Below are 26,841 nucleotides of genomic sequence, written 5' to 3'. Positions count from 1 at the left end.
GGACCGGGAGACTAGTCAGGATAGAGGTAAAGATGAACAGAGCAAAGTACAGAGAGATCATTGATGAAAACCTGCTCCAAAGCACTCAGGACCTTAGACTGGGGTAAAGGTTCACCTTCCAACAGGACAACGACCCTAAGCACACAGCCAAGACAACGCAGGAGTGGCTTCCGGACAAGTCTCGGGAAGTCCCTGAGTGGCCCAGCCAGAGCCCGGACTTGAACCCGATCGAACATCTCGGGAGAGACCTGAAAATAGCTGTTCAGCAACACTCCCATCCAACCTGACAGAGTTTGAGAGGATCTGCAGAGAACAATGGGAGAAACTCCCCAAATACAGGTGTGCCAAGCTTGTAGCGTCATACCCAAGAAGACTTGAGGCAGTAATTAATTGCTGCCAAGGGTGCTTCAACAAAGTACTGAGTAAAGGGTCTGAATACTTATGTAAATGTGATATTTCAGTTTATTCTTTTTATACATTTGTTAACATTTCTAAAGCTGTTTTTGCTTTGAGTAGATTGATGAGGGGGGAAAAACAGTTGAGTCAATTTTAGAATAAGGCTGTAAGGTAACAAAATGTGGGAAAGGTAAAGGGGTCTGAATACTTTTCGAAACTCGAACTGCACTGAATCATCTCCCGACGACAAGGAAAATGGCCGTTGCAGCAGCAGTCTATAGACAGTCCATCTGAGTATAAATTAAACGTGGTTCTGGCCATCGACTATAAACCAAGCTTATTTCCTTATTGTTAGTCATTGTACCACATCCAGTACTCTTTGTGACCGGTCTCTGCTTCTCTCAGAGCTGCTGAGTTACAGGTGGAGCTGAAGAGAAAAACCTCCTCCCTGAGTGACACGCGACAGCAGCTGGAGCAATGTGAGCAGGAGAAGACCTCCCTCCAGGCCAACTTGGACAAGCTAGCCCAGGAGGGGCAGGCGCAGCAGGCAGAGCTGGACAGGAAAGCCCAGGGCTTGGCCAGAGAGCTCCAGACGGCCCAGCAGGAGAAGGAGGCCCAGGGGAAAGAGCTGGTGGCGGTCAAGGATGGCCTGGCTAAGGCCTCCAAAGCCATGAAGGACAGCCAGATCCAGCTGGACAAGGAGAGGAAGAGCAGCAAGGCAGTTCTGGAGGAGAAGGTGGGTTTAATGTAGTGTAGCGTGGTAGACCTCCATGTGGAGTCAGGAAGCTACTTGGGCCCATATTCATAAAGTGTTACAGAGTGGGAATGCTAATATACTGTCGGATCAGTTTTGCCTTTTTTAGATCATAATGAATAAGATTACATGACCGGTTCCGAGATCCACACTCCTACTTTTTAAGGGCCCTTTTCTTATAGAATTGTATTTGTCAGTGTTATCAGCAGAAGTCTCTTAGACTCTAGGCCAAATCCAACATTAAATATATCTGTGTTAACGTGAAAATGTCTTGAATGTGTTCCTGTTTTAGGAGAAGTCCCATGAGAAGGCCATACGAGAGCTGCTGAAGGCCACAGAGGCCACCACCAAGGAGATGGCAGAGGTCAAAGGGCAGCTGGATAAGATCAGAGAGGTAAGAAGCCCATAGACATGATGACATGGTCTCATTCATTTTGCACCTGAGCTTGTCCAATAGGAAACCCTTCATTTTTGTTTGTTTCAAAATGTTTTCCTATGGTGTGCCCTAATGAACACGACCCAGATACCGATTGTCCATGCTCTCACAATGGGTTATATTTTGTGTCTGCCTTTGCAGATAGAAAAGGGGCTGAATATGCAGCTGACTGCATTAACAGAGCAACACACCAAGACCCAGGAGGCCCTGAAAGAGAAGGAGAAGGGGGTGCAGCAGCTACAGGCACAGCTGACGACTGCCCAGGGGTCCTTCAGCCAGGAAAAGAAGAAGCTGGAAAGCCAAGTGACCGAGCTGCAAGGATCACATACCAAGAAGGTAGGATGACATGCATGCATGCACATACACACACACACACACACACTTAATTCCATGTTTTCCATGTTTTGGACTAAATGTGTGTTCCAGGCTGAGGAGGAGGGTCATCTGAGGGAACAGGTGTCAGGCCTCCGCCAGGATTTGATCTTTGAGAGGACCAGGACCACTGAGCTGCAGGAGGTTCTAGAGCAGAGTCAGCAAGGCCTGGTCAAGCTGCAGTCTGACTACTATGGCAAGGAGTCAGAGTTGTCATCTCTCAGACAGGACCTCAAGGTGGGTGGGAGACCATGCAAGCATAGAAATATCCTTACTCGAACGGGAATCCACATTCAATTATATTTCAATGGAGGGAGGTTGGGGTCAGTGGGAGTTAAACAGGAAGAGTCATTGTGTGAGAAGAAAATATGTGAGAAGACAAAGGCAGTTAAGAGGAATCAATGGAGATACCAGAGACCGTGTCAGACCGCATGTACATATTGATGATGATCTGACTCACGTGTCTGCCTAATGGTCTACCAGGACACCGTAGGTGTAGGATCATATAAATCAAAGCCTTTTTGACATAATGCTAATCTAATTTGGAAGTGTGGTATGCTCATAAACCTGTCGAGTGTGTGTGTGTGTGTGTGTGTGTGACCCGTGTTTTCTGTGTGTATGCACTGTATGTGACCCATGCCTGTGTATACTCTCTGTCCAGGCGTCTGAGGAGAGGCTGACCCTGTCCCAGGAGGAGTTATCTGCTAACCGGATCCAGCTGACTGGTCTGGAGGGGCAGGTGCAGGCGGTAAAGGCTGCCAGGGCCTCCCTGGAGCAGGAGCTGGCTAAACGGGACCAGAAGCTTGGCCAGCAGGAGACGGCCCTCAAAGAGTTGCAGAAACAACAGGTTGATTGATTTTATTCGCACACAGTACATGCAGACCCAGGGTCCTGCTCCAAGGTTCCCCTGTCCTTATAATCATATCGGTTATGAGATCCAGGAGGGAAGACATTATTGTTTCACTTGGGGGTATCCCATTTAGTTTTGTGTAATGAATCTCTTGTTATAATTGTTGTACATCTAATTCCAACCCATAGCCAGAACTAGGGTTGCAAAGCTACCGGTAATTTAGGTCATTATCAGGGACTGTCAATCTAGCATCATATTCAGCCACCAATTGTGCAAGTTCTCCCACTTAAAAATATGAGAGAGGCCTGTAATTTTCATCATAAGTACACTTCAACTATGACACACAAAATGAGAAAAAGAAATCCAGAAAATCACATTGTAGGATTTTTAATGAATTTATTTGCAAATTATGGTGGAAAATAAGTATTTGGTCAATAAACAAAAGTTTATATCATTACTTTGTTATATACCCTTTATTGGCAATGACAGAGGTCAAATATTTTCTGTAAGTCTTCACAAGGTTTTCACACACTGTTGCTGGTATTTTGGCCCATTCCTCCATGCAGATCTCCTCTAGAGCAGTGATGTTTTGGGGCTGTCGCTGGGCAACACGGACTTTCAACTCCCTCCAAAGATTTTCTATGGGGTTGAGATCTGGAGACTGGCTAGGCCACTCCAGGACCTTGAAATGCTTCTTACGAAGCCACTCCTTCGTTGCCCGGGCGGTATGTTTGGGATCATTGTCATGCTGAAAGACCCAGCCACGTTTCATCTTCAATGCCCTTGCTGATGGAAGGAGGTTTTCACTCAAAATCTCACGATACATGGCCCCATTCATTCTTTCCTTTACACGGATCAGTCGTCCTGGTCCCTTTGCAGAAAAACAGCCCCAAAGCATGATGTTTCCACCCCCATGCTTCACAGGAGGTATGGTGTTCTTTGGATGCAACTCAGCATTCTTTGTCCTCCAAACACGACGAGTTGAGTTTTTACCAAAAAGTTATTTTGGTTTCATCTGACCATATGACATTCTCCCAATCTTCTTCTGGATCATCCAAATGCTCTCTAGCAAACTTCAGACGGGCCTGGACATGTACTGGCTTAAGCAGGGGAACACGTCTGGCACTGCAGGATTTGAGTCCCTGGCGGCGTAGTGTGTTACTGATGGTAGGCTTTGTTACTTTGGTACCAGCTCTCTGCAGGTCATTCACTAGGTCCCCCCATGTGGTTCTGGGATTTTTGCTCACCGTTCTTGTGATAATTTTGACTCCACGGGGTGAGATCTTGCGTGGAGCCCCAGATCGAGGGAGATTATCAGTGGTCTTGTATGTCTTCCATTTCCTAATAATTGCTCCCACAGTTGATTTCTTCAAACCAAGCTGCTTACCTATTGCAGATTCAGTCTTCCCAGCCTGGTGCAGGTCTACAATTTTGTTTCTGGTGTCCTTTGACAGCTCTTTGGTCTTGACCATAGTGGAGTTTGGAGTGTGACTGTTTGAGGTTGTGGACAGGTGTCTTTTATACTGATAACACGTTCAATCAGGTGCCATTAATACAGGTAATGAGTGGAGGACAGAGGAGCCTCTTAAAGAAGAAGTTACAGGTCTGTGAGAGCCAGAAATCTTGCTTGTTTGTAGGTGACCAAATACTTATTTTCCACCATAATTTGCAAATAAATTCATAAAAAATTCTACAATGTGATTTTCTGGATTTTTCTTTCTCATTTTGTCTGTCATAGTTGAAGTGTACCTATGATAAAAATTACAGGCCTCTCATCTTTTTAAGTGGGAGAACTTGCACAATTGGTGGCTGACTAAATACTTTTTTTGCCCCACTGTAGGATCATGTTTTAAAGCTTGCCATGCCATTTTTATTTTATTTTAAAATCATATGTAATTCTTTCATATTTTAAATGTGATAAGGCCAGAGAGCGGGCCAGAGATGATTTCAAACACCTGTGATAATCTGAAGTACCCAAAGGGGAATAAAATCCTTGAAAGATACCAAAATTCTGTTAGTTTAATAGGGAACTTAGAAACTTTTCAGTAATATACCTTCCCTTTGCAACCCTAGTCACAGCATCATGTTTTGGGGACTTTGATCAATCTCTGATGCCATCCCACCCCCTCCCCCACCTAGGGTATGACGCAGGAGGAGCTGCAGAAGGAGAGGAGCAGAGCAGAGGAGCTGAGCCAGACTAAGGCTGTCCTGGAGAAGGACACAACCAGACTGGGCTCTGAGCTGAAGGCACTCGGGGAGAGGAGTGACAAGGTGAGGCCTTCCTTAGGATGATGCATTTATTAATCCCTTATTTTGCTTTACGGAGTGGTCCTCGATCTGGGATCATTGAACAGGTCACAGGTATAGTCACTCCATTGAGTGAAATGGGGAGGGGTTGATTCTGAATTGAGTCAACTGAATACCATATCAACCCCTATCCTCCAGGTACTCCTATAGATCTAAGATGATTGGATAGGTGTTAGCAAAATCGCCACAATTCCACCTGACCTCTGAGGACAAGATGGAACTGCTATCATATTGCTTATACAAGTGGTCCCCAATCAGGGGTACTTGGCCTATCCATAAGGGGTACTCATGAGACCATAGGTCTACTGGTGGTACAGTAACCAAAAAATGTTGGGAACCTCTGGCTTACACCTATCCATTTCACCCTCTCCCCCCAGGAGTTGATGGAGCTGCGGGAAGCCAAGCAACTGTTGATCCAGCAGAAGCTGGAGATGCAGGGCCGGGTGGAAGAGGTGCAGGCTGCCCTGGAGCAGGAGAAGACCCTGCACCAGGCCACCAGAGACAGTGTTACCCAGAGAGAGGAGAAGCTACGGGCAGAGACCCAGGAGATCCAGGCCCAGCTGGTACGCTGAGTCGCTCACCAACCTAATAATTCAGACCTTGACTTTTTCCACATTTTGTTACGTTACAGCCTTATTCTAAAATTTCCCCTCAATCTACAAACAATGTCCCAAAATGACAAAGCAAAAACAGGTAAAAAAAAGATATATAATAATTCAAAAGAACTACAACTACACTGAAATATCACATTTACATAAGTATTCAGACCTTTTTTTACTCAGTGCTTTGTTGAAGCACCTTTCGCAGCGATTACAGCCTTGAGTCTTCTTGGGTATGAAACTACAAGCTTGGCACACCTGTATTTGGGGAGTTTCTCCATTCTTCTCTGTAGATCCTCTCAAGCTCTGTCAGGTTGGATGGGAGTGTTGCTGCACAGCTATTTTCAGGTCTCTCCAGAGATGTTTGATCTGGTTCAAGTCCGGGCTCTGACTGGGCCACTCAAGGTCTTTCAGAGACCTGTCCCGAAGCCACTCCTGTGTTGTGTGCTTAGGGTCGTTGTCCTGTTGGAAGGTGAAACTTGGACCCAGTCTAAGGTCCTGAGTGCTGTGGAGTAGATTTTCATCAAGGATCTCTCTGTACTTTGCTCCGTTCAACTTTCCCTCGATCCTGACTAGTCTCCCAGTCCCTACCGTTGAAAATCATCCCCACAGCATGATGCTGCCACCACCATGCTTCACCGTAGGGATGGTGCCAGGTTTCCTCCAGACGTGACACTTGGCATTCAGGCCAAAGAGTTCAATCTTGGTTTCATCAGACCAGATAATCTGGTTTCTCATGGTCTGAGAGTCCTTTAGATGCCTTTTGGAAAACTCCAAGCGGCTGTCATGTGCCTTTTACTGAGGAGTGGCTTCCGTCTTGTCGCTCTACCATAAAGGCCTGATTGTTGTCCTTCTGGAAGGTTCTCCCATCTCCACAGACGAACTCTGGAGCTCTGTCAGAGTGACCATCGTGTTCTTGGTCACCTCCCTTCTCCCCCGATTGCTCATTTTGCCGGGCGGCCAGCTCTAGGAAGAGTCTTGGTGGTTCCAAACTTCTTCCATATAAGAATGATGGAGGCCACTGTGTTCTTGGGGACCTTAAATGCTGCAGAATGTTTTTGGTACCCTTCCCCAGATCTGTGCCTCAACACACAACCCTCAACACACAACCCTGTCCGTACCGGAGCGGAGCGGAAAATTCCTTTGACCTCATGGTTTGGTTTTTACTCTGACTTGCACTGTCAACTGTGGGACCTTTTATATAGACAGATGTGTGCCTTTCCAAATCATGTCCAATCAATTGAATTTACAACAGGTGGTAAATCAAGTTGTAGAAACATCTCAAAGATGATCAATGGAAACAGGATGCACCTGAGCTCAACTTCGAGTCTCATAGCAAAGGGTCTGAATGCACTATCTAAATAAAGTATTTGTTTTACATTTTTAATACATTTGCAAAAATATCTAAAAAACAGTTTTTGCTTTGTAATTATTGGGTATTGTGTATAGATTGATGAGCAAAAAATTAATTGAATCAAATCTAGAATAAGGCTGTAAGGTAACAAAATGTGGAAAAAGTGAAGGGGTCTGAATACTTTCTGAAAGCACTGTACATGTGATGATTGACATTTTAATGCTATTTGCTGGTGGAAATGTATCATATGTACAGTCGCTCTACTAACAGAAAACACACACCAGCCCTTAGTGCTTTTACGTGCTGTGTTTCACTGTGTGATGGTGTCTTTTAGGTATCGTCACTCAGATGTGTTGTAAGAGCTCCTGTAGGTGTGGCTTTTCTCCTCTAGACTTGTAAATACCCTGTTCTCCCTCGCCTCCCCAGGCGTCAGAGCGTAATGCTCATGAGGGGCAGGCGAAGCGGGGAGAGGAGGCGGAGGCGCGGCTGGGCCTGCAGGTGACTGCGCTCAACGAGAACGTGGCCACGCTGAAGAGGGAGTGGCAGGGGAGTCAGCGGCACTGCGGCGAGCTGGAGAAGCAGACGGATGAACTGCGGGGCGAGATCGCTGTGCTGGAGGCCACCGTGCAGAACAACCAGGACGAGAGGCGCGCGCTGCTGGAGAGGTGAGAGAGAGGGTAGTGGGTGTGAAGTTGTCTCCAGAATTACTGTGTGGTGTGTTTATCAGAAACTACCTTGAAGCAGGAAATCGCCTAGATCTACCCTTGTGGGTGTCTTCGAAACAAAAGGGCAAGTTGGCTGGTTTTTTAAACGTTTTTTTAACTAGACAAGTCCGTTAAGAACAAATTCTTATTTCGAATGGCGGCCTGGGTGACAGTGGATTTAACTGCCTTGTTCAGGAGCAGAACAACAGATATTTACCTTGTCAGCTCGGGGATTTGATCCAGCAACCTTTCGGTTACCGGCCCAACACTAACCACTAGGCATCCTGACACCTTGCAGGATAGGCTAATTGATTTCCGGTAGTTTGACTGCTAGAAGTCGTGCCGTCATTATAACCTCCCTGTGATGCAATAGAAGTTGCTTTGGAGGTGACTAGTGCTTTGATTTATTTTCTCTCGCTCTCCCTCTTTCCTCTTTTTCTCTCCTCCTATGGTAGCTTTTAGCCTTCAATCATTTTGACTCTGTTATGGCTGTGTTTCAGGTGTGTGAAGGGTGAGGGGGAGATGGAGAAACTGCAGGCCAAAGTAGTGGAGATGAGGAGGAAACTGGATGATACGACAGCTGCCATGCAGGAGCTTGGCAGAGAAAACCAGTCACTACAGGTAACAATACAAGATACGTAACACCACGTTACGCACCTATTAGGACTTCAGATGCATCGTTCTTTATGACCTGTAGCTGAACTCTGTCTTTATTAAGCACAATACGGAGTCCACATCCATGGAGTCCAATGACCAATCATTACGTAATTGTATTCATCTCATTTAATAGGCTGTTATCGAGTTATGGATGACACAATAGACCGCGCCGCGCTGCGGCTTCGAACTTTGTAGGACGAATAGCTCGTCAATAGAGCTGTGTGTGTTGGGAGTGAGCATGCGTGTTAGTGGAGCTTGTTTTCATGCTGTGTGTATGCAGGTGCTCTAACCCCTCTCCTTGTCCCCGTCTGTAGATAAAGCAGTCACAGTCTCTGACCAGGAAGTGGGCAGAGGACCACGAGGTACAGAACTGCATGGACTGTGGGAAGGGCTTCTCTCTCGCCATTAGGAAGGTGAGTTGTACTACACGGCGGTCTGTTCATTTGGGTTGTGTTCATTAGGGCAGATTTTTTTGCAACAGGAATGTTTAGCAGCAAAGTATTCATGTTTCTTATTGGACAAGTTCAGGTAGTCCCTCCCTGTTTCAGTTCATTTTCTTCTGTTTGCTGCCTTACTCCCAACTCTGACTCCCCCTTGCAGCACCACTGCAGACACTGTGGCAACATCTTCTGTGCAGAGTGCTCCGCCAAGAACGCCCTCATACCCTCATCCAAGAAGCCTGTGCGGGTTTGTGAAACATGCTTCGAAGATCTCCAGGCCTGACACCCCTCTTCCCCCCACCCACCCCCCAGTAGCCCAGCAACGGCATGTCTCATGATGTCCATTTTTTATGTGCATTCATCTGGACTGAGGAACCAACACCAGTCTGTCTCTCTGTGAACCCCATTGGACCATGTGAAGCAAACATACCTACTGAGCTTTGGAGAGGAGTAACCTGGTGATGGGAGTGCAGAAGAAGTGGCCAGTCACTATAGGGGCCGATGGAGGTCACACAAGAAGATAGGAACATAATGAAAGAAGCACTGCAGACATTTCTGAGCTATGTGATGGAATAGGCCGCATCTGTATAGTGCCTTTGCTGCTCCTGACCTGAAGTCGACATGTCAGTCGGTCGGACAGAGTATGGTAACAGGGAGAGCTCAACAGCACCATCCATTACTCCACACATCTAGCTAGAACGGCGGCCATCTTGGTTTGGCATTGTTTTCATCTTGAGCATTAACAAGACAGTTGACTGTAAGTTGGGTCTTGAAGGGTTGTACCGACTAACGGGTTAAGTTAACGAAAGGATATAGTTACCTTGAAAGGTGGAAAGCAGTGGTTCTTTGTTTTAGAAGTATTTTGTTCACGACCAAAGAATGTCTAACTGGAGGAGTCCAACAGTCCTGAGAGATGGCCATGATATGAAGCTAAATGGAAAGCCTGGATTTTTCATACCTTTTTATTTCTTTTCAATTACTTTTTAAATCTAGCTGAAAGCTTTGACTCATAAGGTCATACATTTGATCAAGAATTCAGACATGCTTGATATACATCAGAATGTTTAATTTTTTTTCAATGCTGCTCATCTATCTACAAAACGGAAATAACTTTTTTTGTTTTTCACTGTCCACGTGGTTGGTTGCATGTGCTTTTTCTGTCGCCTGTATCCCATTCAACATCATGACTACTGCAGGGGCTGTGTGTGCTCTGCTTTGAAGCAGCAGCAATAACTGTCCACGTGTATCTGGTGTGTGTGTGTATGTGGTGCTTTAGGAATGAATGTGTATCAGTATGTGTAGGGGCTGCAGTGTTGTCAGTCTGCATGGTGACTGTTTAAACCTTCTCTTTAAGACACTTTTGTACATGTCAATGTTGATTTACACTAATTGCTAACTCTTTACAACCCGTCAAAAACAGCACTGATAACACTTTTTAAAAATCTGGTCCTCATTCAAGTATTTCTTTGGTGATTCTCATGAAACTAGTCATCTGTAGCAAATATCAACTATCATTCTGAAGACAAAGTCCAGTTTTTGGCAGTCTTATTTGAAATAAAGTTTTCACCCCAAATGCTCATTACCGAAATGCATCTGTATTCAATTCTGAGGTAATTTTATACTAGTTGAAGTGGACATGTCTCATTACCATAACACTTTCAAGTTTCTGTAAAAACTCTTAAATGTTTTTAAATCATCTTTTATTCACTCATGATGCATCATCTTGAGCAGGGTTTCCCAAAGTCGGTCCTGGGGCCACGCCCCGGGTGCACGTTTTGGTTTTGGTCCTAGCACTATACAGCTGATTTGAAATAATCAAAGCAAACGAGCTCCCAGAGGTGGCCCCAGGACCGACTTTGGGAAACCCTGATCTAGGGGTTAACTTGAGCACAAGTTAATTTATCCACTTATATGCCTTCAGAATGGGGTTCTTATTCTCAAACAACCCCTTTACCCCACGTGGTCTTCTCATTACTGATTTGGCTAAAAAGCTCAAATTGGGAAAAATCAGAACCATTACCTTAAACATGGAGGCATGAATGGGCTTTAGTGATGTGGTCAATTGTTTGCTGACTCATAATGGCTAAGGGCCTCATTACCAAAACAAATGTCTCAATAAATATGGGGTGTAAAAACCCTGTTTAAATTACTTTTAAGCCACGATCATCAGTTTGTGTTTCAGCAAAGAGCAACCCCACCACAAAGGAGAATATCCCCAATTTTGACATGTGTACCTGTTTTTCACACTTACCTATACTGTTGTTTAATATCCCAAGACAGTTGTCGTTCCACGTATTTAGATGCTTTATAGGCATATTGTGTTATGCCGTTTGCCCATAGGATCCTATTCAATCCAGAAATACATCTTTAATAAAATGTACAACCACAAATATCCACGTCCTAATACACCAATATTACCTGTAAAGACCTTGGAGAAGTATTTTTTTGCAGTTATGTTTAAGTCCTCTTTTGAAAATGCATGCATATAATTACAGTACTTATACTGAAATAAGTGCTATTTTAGTACTATGCAAGGATTATTTGGGATTAACAAATGATGAAACTGATTTGTTGGGTTACTGAATCTCTGGTAGAGATCAGTACAGGTTTTTCAATGGCAAATTATGCAACACTAATTTCCGAAACCTGCTCATTACCGTAATGCGGAAATATTAGGACACTTATGCAATTGTGTCTTAATCTGATGTGTACGTAAATTAAATAAAACAATTTGAATGTATACAAAAGTTATTGATTCAAAAAGGTTGTTACTGTAATATTTCCCGAAATACATTTTAAATGTTTAACTCAGGCCTTTGCATTAGGGAAGAATAATGGTAAAAATATTATACATTTATTTGTTTGACTTTTTGGGAGTTTAAAAAGTGTTGCGGTAATGAAGATTGTTGCATTGGTAGTTGTAAAACGCATTATCTGATCAATAAACAAGACTAATTATGAGATAGGAAAGTACATGTCCTCTTGGATCACCGAGATTAGGATATTTATTTTTTAAATGTCCGTTTCATGAGAATGACCCTAAAAACAGTGCCTTCAGAAAGTATTCACACCCCTTGGGATTTTCCACATTTTGTTGTGTCATAAGGTGTGATTAAAATATTTATTTGTATGTTTTTGTCAACGATCTGTCAAAGTGGAAGTAAAATTCTAACGTATGTAAAAACAATTCTGAAAAATAAAACTATCTTGATTACATAAGTAAAGAACCCTGAGTCAATACATGTTACTCACCTTTGGCAGCGATTAAAGCTGTGAGTCTTTCTGGGCAAGTCTCTACGAGTGTTACACACCTGAATTGTATAATATTTGCTCATTGTTCTTTTAAAAATGATTCAAGCTCTGTCAAGTTGGTTGTTGATCATTGCTAGACTGCCAATTTAAGTCAAAACTGTAACTAGGCCACACAGGAACACTCAATGTCGTCTTGGTAAGGAACTCTGTATATTTAGCCTGGTGTTTTAGGTTATCGTCCTGCTGAAAGGTGAATGTCTTCTAGTGTCTGTTGAAAAGCAGACAACTAGATTTTCCTCTAGGATTTTGCCTGTGCTTAGTTCTATTCCATTATATTTGTATCCTAAAAAAACTCCCTAGTCCTTGCCGAAGATTAGCATACCCATAACATGATGCAGCCACCACCATGCTTGAAAATATGAAGAATGGTACTCAGTGATGCATTGTTTGATTTGCCCCGAACATAACACTTTGTATTCAGGATAAAGTTCATTTATTTGCCACATTTTTTGCAGTTTTACTTAAGTCCCTTATTGCAAAACAGGATGCATGTTTTGGAATATATTTATTCTGTACAGGCTGCCTTTTCACTCTGTCATTCAGGTTAGTATTGTGGAGTAACTGCAATGTGGTTGATCCATCCTCAGTTTATCACCGCCATTAAACTCACTGTTTTAAAGTCACTTTCCTTCCTCTCCGGAAACAGAGTTAGACCCGTATCTCTGTAGTGACGGGGTATATTGATGCACCATCCAAAGTGGAATTCATAACTTAACCATACTCAACGGAATATTCAATGTCGGCTTTATTTTTTATCCATCTACCAAATAGGTGTCCTTTATTGCGAGGCATTGGAAAACCACCCTGGTCTTTGTGGTTGAATCTGTGTTTGAAATTCACTGCTCAACTGGGGTCCTCACTGATAATTGTATGTGTGGGGTACAGAGATGAGGTAGTCATTCAAAAATCATGTTAAACACATTGTACACAGAGACCATGCAACTTATGTAAATGGTTAAGCACATTTTTACTCCTTAACTTATTTAGGCTTGCCATAACAAAGGGTTTGAATACTTGACATTTCAGCTTGTAATTTTAAAAAACCTAATTCCACTTTGAAATGGGGTATCGTGTGTAGGCCCGTGATTAACTCAATACAAATACATTTTAAATTTAGGCTGTAACACAATGTAGAAAGTCATGGTTTGTGAATATTTTCTGAAGGCACTGTACTGATTTGAACTGCTCCTGCACTGTCTGGTCAATCCATAGTAAATGATAAAGGCTCTTAGTTGAAAGACTGCCATGTTATTGTGAGTGACTTGGTCAGCTGTCTGGCTTGCTGTATGTCTACATGTCTGGCTAGCAGATGGGCTGGCTGTCCATCTAGCTCAGGGTTTCCCAATCCCCCCTGGACTGTCTGGCCAGCTGTGTCTGCCTAGCTGTCTTTGAAGGCCTGAACACCTTTTTCTTTCAATGCCAGTCCTCCCTTTACTCTGGGTTCAAGAGGTCATTCTCAAACACTTGGCATTGTACCATATCATTTTGATCAAGTAGACTCCTGTGTCGTTAGCATCCATTTCTGCATTACATTGGTTTAGTCTACCTCAGATTGGCACAGGCACTTAAATAGCACTATGGTTAACCTGAAAGATTATTCTTTCCCTGTTGAGATCAGGTTTCTCAGCTTACTGGATACATTTAATATTGTGGTTGTCACGAAGGCCAAGAGATTTGCGGTCTAGGCTGCGCCTCATCATATTCTGGGTTAAGAGCTGTTACAGGCGCAGCCTGTGCCAAGTATCTGCCCACTAACTCCACCCTTATAGTTGAGAAGTGGTCACCAACCCTGGTCCTGGAGAGGGCTACAAGGTTAGTGCAGGCTTTTGTTCCAGCACTAATACCTCGTTCATAGCAATTGCTCATCAATACTTTAAATTGAAGCGGGTGTTTCAGTGCTCGGCTGGAGCAAAAACCTGCCCCTCTAAACTGTCATAGTTTACCATCTTATTGTACATTGTCACGTAATTATCTTTGTAAAATGTTAACTTGCGTGTGTATAAAGAAGCGTTCGACAAATGTAACGTAAAAAAAAAGATGGCACTACACATTAATCTGGCTTGTTTCACGTGGACGCCGGCCGTCGTCATGCATGATATCGATTGTCTTGTTCATTCCTCGTCCACTTGAGGATATCATAGCACCGTTTTATATACTTTAGAAATTCGTCCTTCCTCATTTCCTTCAGGTAAGCACAAATCTAAGTTGATGGATAGATGAAAGGAAGGTTAACACTCACTTCCACTGATCTGTAACTTCAAGGAAGGATACATTTCTGGTGTATTGCAACAGGGCCCCGTGTGTAGCGTTTGTGCCTGAGAGTCACGTTACCCTGCATTCGTCAACCAATGGTTGCGTGCCATGTCAGACTGACATGTAAAATATCTATTCAGGCATTGTAAGATCTGTCATGCATCAGCAATGTCTAAGCTCTGAAACGCAGTCCTTGTTTGTCATGGTGACCGTCGGGAACCCTGTGTTCCACTGACTACCTGTCCTGGAAGAAGGGATGTGTGTCTGATTAAGGAAAGACAATTTTCCATCATGACTAAATAAAAGGGGTCTGTATTTTCCTTTGTGTGTGTGTGTGTATACCAGTGTGTTAACTAGTTATCTATGATCTTTCACCCACTGGGGTAATAATGACATGGGTCAGTTGTACTGTTAGACACATTACCACAGTTTGAGTGAATGTATTCAGCAACACAGGACAAAATCATAATTTCTCATTATCAACAATTTATTGTCATCTTATGGTACCACAATGCACTTTCAAAGCAAACATGAATTTGACAAATTATCCTGCTAATACTTTACAACGGCTTAGGCGGAGACACAATAATAGTCCTTGTCTAGGGCAGTGGTCACCAACCCTGGTACTGGAGAAATTCACCAGGAGTGCAGGTTTTCATTCCAGCACCTGATTAAACTAATCAAAGGTCTCGACAACTAGCTAGTTTAATCAAGTGCATTTGTGCTGGTATGTACTTAGAATCTGCATACGTATACCCCTTTCACACTACATCCAAACTGGGCTGGCCTGGTTACATATTCACCACAATTCTAGAACTCTGCTAGAAAGGACAGTGTGAAAAGAAAATCTTTGCCACCTATGGTTCAGGACCTATAGTGGGAGGCCCCAGAAGCAGTATTTGTGGTCCCCTGTTGTAGTGAACGTCAGATGGCTCAGATCTGGGAGGACTCTACCCACAGTGAGGAGCTCTTCACCCGAGGAGGCTGCTGAGAATTCAGTGTCGTCACTGCACCCTCTATCTCTGACATCCACACCCTCTGGAAAGAAACACATTTTTGTGGTTTGTTTATTGTTCCCATTTCAACAGTGTTTTGTAATTTTTTTTAAATCGTGAGACCTTTTGAAATTAATAACATACACACGGTACCATGAGTATACTTGGCTCACTAACTCATGCCTGGGGTTGCAAAGCGACCAGTAATTTTGTTAATTAACAATCTATGGCAACCTATCGTAACTTTGGTCATTTATACTTGAATAACCTTATTTTATTGTATGTATTAATATGGACAAAGAAATGTACGAGTTTCTAGTAGATAGACCAGATGGTTCAAGAGAAAAAAGCCTAATTAATAAAAAATAAAAAGCATCAATGGGATTATTTTCAATGACCTCTAACTCAATCAACTAGACTTTTCAGTTGTGATGCTAAAACATTGATAAATACATGGACAGAAATGATATTTCATGGATTCACTATGCCCAGATTCAGACCAGAGTGATGCGCTTGTAAATGGGGAGTTCCTTTTTATGCACTTCTCTCTATGCGTATTCTGACCTTGAATTTAAGTATGAAAATAGCATGCTATTCGTTTGGGGTGGAGATCTAAGAAATTAAAAGGTGTGGCAGAGGTATTTTGACCTAGTCTTAATTCCACCACCTTTACAGGTAAGGAAACCATGAATGAGGTTGAGCGAACCTGCCCTATCTAAGTGGAAAAAGCGTATTTGTTTCAATACAAATAACAGCATTCTCCACGCACTGCGATTTAATGAGAAGAGCTAGGTAAATGAGAAGAGCTAGGTAAATGAGAAGAGCTAGGTAAATGAGAAGAGCTAGGTAAATGAGAAGAGCTAGGTAAATGAGAAGAGCTAGGTAAATGAGAAGAGCTAGGTAAATGAGTAATCCGTTTGGAGATGATTTTTCTTTATGATCCCTGGAGATGAATGTGAAAACAGCCATATGGAAGCAAACTGAAAATCAGAACATGTATTTGCAGCCCCTTTTCCACAACGAAATAGGCTATAAATAGCCGTGTCGTTATTCAGAATTGTGTGTCAATTTGATGTCTGCGCTTTAGAATGTTTTAATTATAGCCTATTATTTTCCCTGTTTTATTTGACAATTTGTATTATGTTATATTAGCTACTGTCAGCAGGCACCAACATACATTTCTAACTGTCACTTTAGTGTTAGCTTTACTTCAATTTAACTTTATTTTCACATTCCATTCACCTTTCTTTCCTCGGTCACATCCGTGTTGTTCCTGAGGGTGGCTAGCATTAGTGGATCATATTAGGCTAATGTTGTGCAATGTGGGACATTATGGCATTGACCACACGCAGCAGGTTAAACCTGGAGCACAGTTCACGACGACTGGACCGTTGTCATTACAGTTCAATGATTAGAGTAGATTTATAGGATTTGTTCAACCCTTATTGTAAACTTTTTTTCCACCTTCCAATATTTCATGGATTGAACTTGAATGACAACTTTCAAATTCCTTAATATATTTAGTGTGTAAAGGCTCTCCAAACCTGTTTTTTCTTGTCATACATGCTTTCCTAACCCCAAACGTTGCCTAAATAATCTACAAGATCAGAGTATTTTTTACATCTACCAGTTTGTGTTGAAACGGAGATGAATATGCATATATTATTTACATGGCTTTATTTAACTTGGCAAGTCAATTAATAACAAATGCATTGCCTATCAAGAGGCAAAAGGCCTACTGTGGAGATGGGGGCTGGGATGACAAATGTAGGACAAAAACACATCACAACAAGAGAGACACCACAACACTCCATACAACAACAAAGCATGACAGCAACACATAACACAGCATGGCAGCAACACAACAACATGGCATTAGCACAACATGTTAGCAGCACAAACATTGTTAGACACAGACAACAGCAGAGGGCCAAATGGCAGACAACCCAATAAATCACGTGAATCAGGTGTCAGTAAGAGTGTCAATAATTGAGTGTAGAGATGGAGAAAACTGTCCAGTTAGTGTTTTCTTGCAGCGAACTGATGCCTATTTTCCAAAATTTTTCTCAATGTATTCAAGTCTGACAACAATATCCAAATTGTAAAAAAAGGTACACCATTAAGATAGATGCACTGACAACCCTATTGAATGAAAACTCCAAGAGAAAATCTGTTGGCCACATTTATTCAGTGTGCAGAAGGGAATCATGACTGCAAAGCGTGTTATGCACCTGCACAAGGTAAGTCTGAATAACAACTAGTGAGAAGTGTGTAGGAAAGGTAGAACTTCCTAAATTGCAATCGGGACATAAATTGCTGGTTTATATTACAGATAATGTTTTAGTTTAGTCTTATTTTAATAATCTCATATTTTCCATGTGATAAGGCCAGAGATAGACAGCAGTGACAATATGAAGTACCCAAAAGGGCCACTAGATGTCTTGTGATAGATTACCTAAAATCATTGAAAAGTTTTTAAAATTCTGGTAATTTACTGGTAAACTTTCAACGTTTCCAGTAATTTACCCACCCTTTGCAACCTTACTCATGCCTAGTAATGAAGGAAATTCCACCTAATTTAGATGTGTCAAAGAGCAAGGTGACTCGGACAGTATTGGAATACAGACTTCTCTGCTAGTGTCCAATCGTCTGATGACCAACTAGTGCTGAGCGATTAACCAAAATGTAGGTTATTTTTCGGTTTTTAAACAATTGACTTAAGTCTGTTCAATTATTTGAATTCCATTTCGGTAATTTTTTTTCTGTGAGCTCAATGTGCAGTTTCTGTAGAGATAAATCAGATTAAGCCTGAACTGTGCAATGTAGTAGGGAGTTGTAGTTTCCAATAGACCAATATTATGCAAAGTTTGGTGCAAAAAAACCATGACAATAATCCATTGCGCGCCCTCTTAAAGTTGTCCATCTGTGCGTAGCAAGACAGAACAAGCAATCGATATGGATAGAAAGCAGTTCATTGGCGAGCCTGAAAATACATGATCTTGATTGTTGGTATTCAGCAGTTATAAAATTATGCCTTTATTTACTTTGAATAACTACAAAAAGTGATTTCGATAGGCAGCAGCTCTATGGAAATGAGATGATGACATGGAATGAAATTAAAGTAATGTGAATAAATTATGGTTCATACTTATGGTTCATAAGCAGTAATGGGAGATCACTAACGTCATGGGACTTGTATTAATTGTTTTATTCTGTGTTGTTACAGCATGCAATCCACATAATGCACAGTGCTTTTAATGTCAAAAATACATTAAACCAATCGAACCGTCCTCAATAAGCACTCAGCACTATGACAAACACTAACTGGATCGAGTCACTTGATTTCTGGAAAGATAGCAATTTGTATGTTTGCGCAGAGAAAATCTCCTAGACAAATAGACTGTAAATAGCTCAACAATGATTATCATCCGGCAAAGGAATGAAACATGGTGATGAATGAAGGATAACACAGGAATTTATATGGCAGTAATCAACTAGCAACTCAAATTAATACACTTTGAACCTGCTGTGAGTATGTTGAGATGGGAATGTCATGATCGTGATAAATCCACGCCTTACATATGACCACATAATGAAATGTTGTCAGTCACCATGGTACAATTACACACGAACAACCAAATTGGAATGCAACCCAATTCTCATTGTAAAAACACTACTGTCCATTCAGTGTTTTTGTTAGGACTACAACACGTACAGTGTGTTATTTTAAGTTCAGAGTGCTCTTACTGTACCTTGATGGCCTCGGACGGTGCTTGTAGAATGAAGGCAGCGATACACTGCTGGTAGCGGTTCTGGTGCATGATAATGAAGGATTGGGATAGCCCTGACGCTGAGAAGAGAAGGATGAAACATGTCAGTGTCATTAGTGCACACCATAGAAACATTTATATATTTTTTTAACAGAAATTGAAAACAAGCGCTTCATATTGGAAGTTCAGGTGGTCCCTCCCTGTTTTGGCCAGTTTGCATCCATTTAGTTTCTAATCAATACAACCTAGTTTACATATAAATTATACTCTTATCCAGAGCAATTTACAGTAGTGCATGCATACATTTTCATACTGGTCCCTGATGGAATCGAACCCATAATCCTGGCGTTGCAAGTGCCGTGCTCTACCAACAGTCACAAGGCCAGGTCTGTTGAAAAAACGCACATAAGCAGTACAGAAGAAAGAGTACTGAACAAATAACTCAGGACTGATACTGTAATCGATTACAGATGACTAATCTGCGGTTTAGATAACTGGATTGCACAATACAGTGGTTTCCGAAAGTATTCACCCGGGGGGTTGTAATCATTTGATTTACGCAACTACCACTTTGAAGATGCAAAATATTCAAACAAAACTTGAGTGCATATCTATTCACCCCTCCAAAGTCAATACTTTGTAGAGCCACCATTTGCAGCAATTACAGCTGCAAGTCTCTTGGGGTATGTCTCTATAAGCTGCCACATCTAGCCACTGGGATTTTTGCCCATTCTTCAAGGCAAAACTGCTCCAGCTCCTTCAAGTTGGATGGGTTCCGCTGGTGTACAGCAATCTAAGTCATAACACAGATTCTCAATTGGATTGAGGTCTGGGCTTTGACTAGGCCATTCCAAGACATTTAAATGTTTCCCCTTAAACCACTCGAGTGTTGCTTTAGCAGTAGGCTTAGGGTCATTGTCCTGCTGGAAGGTGTCCGTCCCAGTCTCAAATACAAGACTGAAACAGGTTTCCCTCAAGAAACTCCCTGTATTTAGCGCCATCCATTCCTTCAATTCTGACCAGTTTCCCAGTCCCTGCCGATGAAAAACATCCGCACAGCATGATGCTGCCACCACCATGCTTCACTGTGGGGATGATGTTCTTGGGGTGATGAGGTGTTGGGTTTGCGCCAGACAAAGCGCTTCCTTGATGGCCAAAAAGCTACATTTAAGTCTCACCTGACCAGAGTACCTTCTTCCATATGTTGGGGTAGTCTCTAGAGGTCGATCGATACATTTTGGACCCCTGATTATGGCCGATTACATTGCACTCCACGGGGAGACTGCGTGGCAGGCTGACTACCTGTTATGCGAGTGCAGCAAGGAGCCAAGGTAAGGTGCTAGCTAGCATTAAACTTATCTTATAAAAAAAACTATTAATCTTAACATAATCACTAGTTAATAACTACCATTGGTTGATGATATTACTAGTTTATCTAGCTTGTCATGCGTTGCATATAATCGATGAGGTGCCTGCTAATTTATCCTTGAATTACAGCCTACTTCGCCAAACAGGTGATTTAACAAGCTCATTTGCGAAAAAAGCACTGTCGTTGCACCAATGTGTACCTAACCATAAACATCAACGCCTTTCTTAAAATCAACAGACTGGAATATATTTGTAAACCTGTATATTTAGCTAATATTGCCTGCTAACATGAATTTCTTTTAACTAGGGAAATTGTGTCACTTGCATACTGTGCAACAGAGTCAGGGTATATGCAGCAATTTGGGCCGCCTGGCTCGTTGGGAACTGTGTGAAGACCATTTCTTCCTAACAAAGACAGCCAACTTCGCCAAACGGGGGATGATTTAACAAAAGCGCATTTGCGAAAAAAAAAGCACAATCGTTGCACAAATATACCTAACCATAAACATCAATGCCTTTATTAAACTCAATACACAGAAGTATATATTTTTTTAAAACTGTATATTTAGTTCAAATAAATTAATGTTAACAGGCAATGTTAACTAGGATGTTAAAACTTGTTAAGCCTATGGGTTCCCCTACAGGAACTACACCCCCCCCTCGTTCAGCTGAAACGGTGGCGCAGGGAATGCAAAAATATTCTTAGAAATATTTAACCTCCACACATTAACAAGTCCAATACCTCAAATGAAAGATAAACACCTTGTTCATCTACCCAGCGTGTCAGATTTTTAAAATGTTTTACGGCGAAAACACAGCATATATTTATGTTAGACCACCACCAAAACAAAGAAAAAACGTAGCCATTTTGTACCACAAAAGATAAAATGACAAAAGCAGGATAAAAAAAAAAATCCACTCACCTCTTGAAAATCTTCATCAGATGACATGTTACACAGTACATTTATGTTTTGTTCGATAATATGCATTTTATATCCATAAATCTCGGTTTACATTGACGCCATATTCAGAAAATTCTCCAAAATGTCCGGAGGAATTATAGAAAGCTACGCCAGATAACAGAAATACTCATCATAAACTTTGGCTAAAGATACATATTCTACATATAATTAAAGATACACTGGTTCTTAATGCAACCGCTGTGTCACATTTTTTTTAACGTTACGGAAAAAGCCTAACATTGCAATAATCTGAGACGGTGCTCAGACGTAACAATATTTCTCCGCTATGTTGGAGTCAACAGAAATACAAAATTACAACATAAATATTCCCTTACCTTTGATGATCTTCCATCAGAATGTAGTGCAAGGAGTCCTAGTTCAACAATAAATTGTTTTGTTTCATAATGTTCAATTCTAGTGTCCATGTAGCAGCATTTGCTACCACTTTCAGCTGAAATGCCCAAAAAAATGACTTCTGGTCCAGGATAATTTTGCATCAAAACTTCCAAATTACATATTACAGGTCGACGAAACTGGTCAAACTAAGTGCAGAATCAATCTTCAGGATGTTATAATCATACAGATCGAATAGCATTCCAACCGGGCCATCCATGTTCATCTGGGGCTGATTGGAACAGACGAAGCACTCCAACGCATACGCGCCTTCAAGCACCTGAATCTTTTGCGACACTTTAGCACTTTCCTTCCCATTAGGTCAAAGTTCACAGCAAATGCTCCATTACACTTTCTACTGAATGAGGACATCTAGTGGAAGACACAGGAAGTGTTTTCAGATCCATAACTTGTTGGGAAGGGAGGGGCCGATGACGTCAAAGTTGCCCCAACTTTCAGGATTTCAAAACTAGTTTGCAAGATTGCCTGCCCTGTGAGTTCTGTTATACTCACAGACATAATTCAAACGGTTTTAGAAACTTCAGAGTGTTTTCTATCCAATATTAATTATAATATTCATATATTAGCAATTTAGGACAGATTTTGATGCAGTTCACTATGGGCACGCAATTCATCCAAAGGGGAAATACTGCCCCCTATCTTAACTCACGTTTGTTGCACGCATAGTCAAAGTATATGCAACAGTTTGGGGCGCCTGGCTCGTTGCGAACTAATTTGCCAGAATTTGACATAATTATAACATAACATTGAAGGGTGTGCAATGTAACAGCAATATTTAGACTTATGGATGCTACCCGTTAGATAAAATACGGAACGGTTCCGTATTTCACTGAAAGAATAAACGTTTTGTTTTCTAAATTATAGTTTCCGAATTACCACATTAATGACCTAAGGCTCGTATTGCTGTGTGTTATTATATTATAATTAAGTCTATGACTTGATAGCGCAGTCTGACTGAGCGGTGGTAGGCAGCAGCAGGCTCATAAGCATTCATTCAAAACAGCACTTTCCTGCGTTTGCCAGAAGCTCTTCGCAATGCTTCAAGGCTGGCAATACTAAAGTACCTATTAGAACATTCAATAGTCAAAGGTATATGAAATACAAATGGTATAGAGAAATAGTCCTATAATAACTACAACCTAAAACTTCTTACCTGGGAATATTGAAGACTCATGTTAAAAAGGAACCACCAGCTTTCATATGTTCTCAGCAAGGAACTTAACCGTTAGCTTTTATACATGGCACATATTGCAATTCTACTTACTCCTCCAACACTTTGTTTTTGCATTATTTAAACCAAATTGAACATGTTTCATTATTTATTTGAGAATAAATTGATTTTATTGATGTATAAAGTTAAAATAAAAGTGTTCATTGTTCATTCAGTATTGTTGTAATTGTCATTATTACATACATACATATAAAAATAGTCAGATTAATCGGTATCAGTGTTGAAAAATCATAATCGGTCGACCTATAGTAACTCTTCTACTTGGCTGGTTACTGTTTGTAATGATTTGTCTGCTGGGCTATGTTCTCAAATAATTGTAAGGTATGCTTTCGACGTAAAGCATTTTTGAAATCTGACACCGTGGTTGGATTCACAAGAAGTTAATCTTTAAACCTATGTAAAATAATTGTATCTTTTCTGAATTTTTATAATGAGTATTCCTGTATTTGAATTTGGCGCTCTGCAAGCTTACTGGATGTTGGCCAGGTGGGACGCCCACATACCCTAGAGAGGTTAAACTGTGGCAACTACATCATTGAATGCTGGACTTTTTAAATTCCTGTATCATGCAGGTGTTGATCCGTCCCCACCTGCTGCGTTGAGTTGGTCTACGCTCCTGAGCTGGAGGCGGTCCAGCGAGATGGGCTGGTCCAGGACGGTGAAGGTACAGCCCTCCTTCAGCAACTGGTCCAACTCCTGGTTCTGAGGGAGGCGCAAAGGATTCTGTTCAGGGCCTGTGGACTTCTAGAGGGGGGTAGGAGTGGGAGAGCGCGCGGGAGAGAGAGAAAATCGAATTTCAGTGATCAAAGAGGATTAAGTACTATACGAAAGTATTTTTTATTTATTTTACCTTTATTTAACTTAGCAAGTCAGTTAAGAACAAATTCTTATTTTCAATGACGGCCTAGGAACAGTAGGTTAACTGCCTGTTCAGGGGCAGAACGACAGATTTGAACCTTGTCAGCTCGGGGGTTTCAACTTGCAACCTTCCGGTTACTAGTCCAACGCTCTAACCACTAGGCTACCCTGCCGCCCCGAAAGTAGTTAAGTTATAATACATATGTACTTCTACACCTTCATTGCTTGCTGTTTGGGGTTTTAGGCTGGGTTTCTGTACAGCACTTTGAGATATCAGTTGATGTACGAAGGGCTATATAAATACATTTGATTTGATGTAGGTAAGTATCTATGTGAGAAAATTGTAGAGGTATGGGTCCTACTTTCTTGTTCCTCTTGATCTTGGTGATGAGGAGGAAGTCGTCAAAGAGAAACAGGTACACATCGTGCAGCTTAGCATTCTCTGGTGGTAACATATGTAGAGATGTCAGGACATGGCTGATGTAAAACTACAGTACTTAAACAGTATTTTAACTAAGCATGACTGATTACTCTGTATGTCACCGACCTGTGAGCACTAGTTTGCCCTCATGCAGCAGGCACCGATGAGCGATGAGGTTTTCGAGGGTGACCGCTTTCAGGAGATGCTTCAGATTCTGTTCAAAGCCAAATGAAGGGCTGAGGTTAGGTTGTGGGTAGACGGGTGATTTGTTTGCATTCTTACGACTTCATATGTGGTGGCAGTATATTTTATTTTCATCATATCCCTCCGTTATGTCTCTTGCATGCATATCTAGGCTGTGCGGATCACGATGATCAGATATCACTTGATCTTTATCTGAAAAAACTAAGACGCTTCAGACAGCCCTCTCTTTACATCAATGCATTGACATCATTCAAGATACAGCTAAGTTGTTGCTGTACTGTATCTGACTCGTGTATCAAAACGTTAACCATATGATCTGTTCTACTCGAATCCGAACCCAAGAAGATCCATTTGTCTTGGCCCAAGACCAGTGTCATTGGAAAGCTTAAGTACAGAGGCCCATGTTCCTCCAGGAACTAACAGGATTACATCAATTAAGTCCATTTTATTCTATTATGTATTTGTGCAAACTCAGTTTGATATTCAAAGCTCAACTCTCTCATTATAGTGAATGCAACCTTACCTCAGGGATGAAGGCCCGCTTGTCTCTCTCCCACACTGGCAGCCACACCAGGGCATCTCTCAGTAGTTTCACCTTCTGGTAGTTGTCCAGCCATTTGACTTTGCCCTCCAGATCACCTACAAAACACACACACAAACACAAAACGCAAAACATAAAACAACACACCCACAGGGGGAGGGGTGTGTGTGACACAAACAAACCAACGAGGACACTAAACTGCATTCCACTCCACCTCTCTGTTTGATAGTGAGCAGTGCACACTAATTAGGAACACAGATTCTGGAAGGCTTATTCCTGGCTTTGGAACACACAGAACAATCTTAAAGAGGGTGTCACTGTTGTCATCAGATTAAATTAATATAATATAGTACTACTTTGTAAAATATTCAGCTATGTGCACAATTTATCAAACTATCAATTCATCTGGCATTGGCAATGAAACACAAATACATTTCAAATAGTATCTCTGATGTTGATACGGATATCATTAAATAATGACGACAGCTGACTGTGTCTCAACATGGGTGTGATCTATGATGCTCTAGTCATAGATTAGACTGCGCCCACCTCTTACCGTAGACACCCACCACACCCATTGAACATTGACCGATTCAGTCCAGCCTGCCATTGTGACAGTGCTATTCCCAGGCCACATCAACTCACTGTATACCTCTGTTATTGTCTGTATAGTCACACCCTGGCTATGGGAAAGAACTTTGAAGCACACAGTAAAAACACAAACTAGTTTGGAATAGAAAAACGGGTTCGATATACAAGAACAATTACATTCAAGGTACAATACTGGTACATATTTCTCTACAGCCGGTCCTGTCCATCTAGTTATAGAGAGAACCACCAAAATACGTCTGCAAGTACAGGCACGCAGAGAAGACGTCAACTGTCACAGATTTTGGCTGCTGCCCAACAAACAAACTGGCTATTTGGTTACCATTTCTAAGAGACATGTATTTGTAGAGACTATCCCGTACAGGAGGCTGTGTGTAAATAAACTTTTCAAGTGTATATTTAGCTACAGGTGTGAAGATGTGAGTTAAGCCAGGAGGTATAAGTGGCTGTCAAAAGCCCACATAGCTCTGTCAGAAAACACCCTAGAGCTGATGGCCTGAACCTGAATGGCAGAGCTGCTGTTTCCTATGTAGAAACAGAACTCCTAGAATGGCAACCCAATTCAAGTCAAAGGGGAGGGTGATAAAATTCAAAATGGCCACCGGTCGTCCTATTTCTAAAGGTTTCCTCCATCGTGAGACACAGGAGAGGCTGGCTGACTGACTGACTCTGCTTGTGTATGTTCAAGTTTCCTTATACGGCAAAAACATTGTTGTGGTTAGAGCTAGTGATGACTGACTACTGTTAAATTAGGTTTAGATGAGTCACCTCAGCTGATAAAAATAGATTATGCAAATAACCCAGATAATCCAATAATGGTTTCACAGAACCCCAAATCAGCTTAATTTACACTAATAACGTGTGTGGTGAGCCATTGACTTTACAGAGTCAGTGTGGTGGTGAGGGTTAACATAGTTAAGTGTTGCAGTAAGAATGTACAATAAAGTAGTGTGGTAAGGTTGCACTGTTTTGTAGAAATATCAGATCAGCCTGAGAGACTGACCATGTTGTACACGATGTAGCCAATGGTCTGG

The 26,841-nt window shown here is 41.7% G+C and overlaps 2 protein-coding genes across 2 annotated transcripts in view; one reads left to right on the top strand and one right to left on the bottom strand.

Moving 5' to 3' along the window:
• LOC115109551 (early endosome antigen 1-like) overlaps positions 1-14,754 on the top strand; it is a 43,342-nt gene extending 28,588 nt beyond the window's left edge. The window contains exons 19-29 of the mRNA XM_029634556.2: positions 802-1,132; positions 1,443-1,544; positions 1,728-1,922; positions 2,013-2,195; positions 2,620-2,805; positions 4,948-5,079; positions 5,493-5,678; positions 7,495-7,733; positions 8,273-8,393; positions 8,744-8,842; positions 9,030-14,754. Coding sequence (XP_029490416.2) covers positions 802-1,132; positions 1,443-1,544; positions 1,728-1,922; positions 2,013-2,195; positions 2,620-2,805; positions 4,948-5,079; positions 5,493-5,678; positions 7,495-7,733; positions 8,273-8,393; positions 8,744-8,842; positions 9,030-9,152 — 1,897 coding nt within the window. The 3' untranslated portion in view covers positions 9,153-14,754. The remainder of the gene's footprint in view (positions 1-801; positions 1,133-1,442; positions 1,545-1,727; positions 1,923-2,012; positions 2,196-2,619; positions 2,806-4,947; positions 5,080-5,492; positions 5,679-7,494; positions 7,734-8,272; positions 8,394-8,743; positions 8,843-9,029) is intronic.
• Positions 14,755-14,900: 146 nt separating this feature from the next.
• LOC115109550 (pleckstrin homology domain-containing family G member 7-like) overlaps positions 14,901-26,841 on the bottom strand; it is a 33,827-nt gene continuing 21,886 nt past the window's right edge. Inside the window, exons 12-17 of the mRNA XM_029634554.2 lie at positions 25,181-25,296; positions 24,580-24,667; positions 24,395-24,474; positions 23,765-23,918; positions 19,182-19,279; positions 14,901-15,472 (exon numbers count right to left, since the gene is read on the bottom strand). Of these exons, the coding sequence (XP_029490414.2) occupies positions 15,368-15,472; positions 19,182-19,279; positions 23,765-23,918; positions 24,395-24,474; positions 24,580-24,667; positions 25,181-25,296 (641 nt within the window). The 3' untranslated portion in view covers positions 14,901-15,367. The remainder of the gene's footprint in view (positions 15,473-19,181; positions 19,280-23,764; positions 23,919-24,394; positions 24,475-24,579; positions 24,668-25,180; positions 25,297-26,841) is intronic.

The sequence above is a fragment of the Oncorhynchus nerka genome, linkage group LG25 (genome assembly GCF_034236695.1).
Source record: "Oncorhynchus nerka isolate Pitt River linkage group LG25, Oner_Uvic_2.0, whole genome shotgun sequence".
In the NCBI taxonomy this organism is placed as follows: Eukaryota; Metazoa; Chordata; class Actinopteri; order Salmoniformes; family Salmonidae; genus Oncorhynchus; species Oncorhynchus nerka.
The sequence above is the reverse complement of the archived record's forward strand: the minus strand, read 5'-3'. Positions and strand labels throughout refer to the sequence as shown.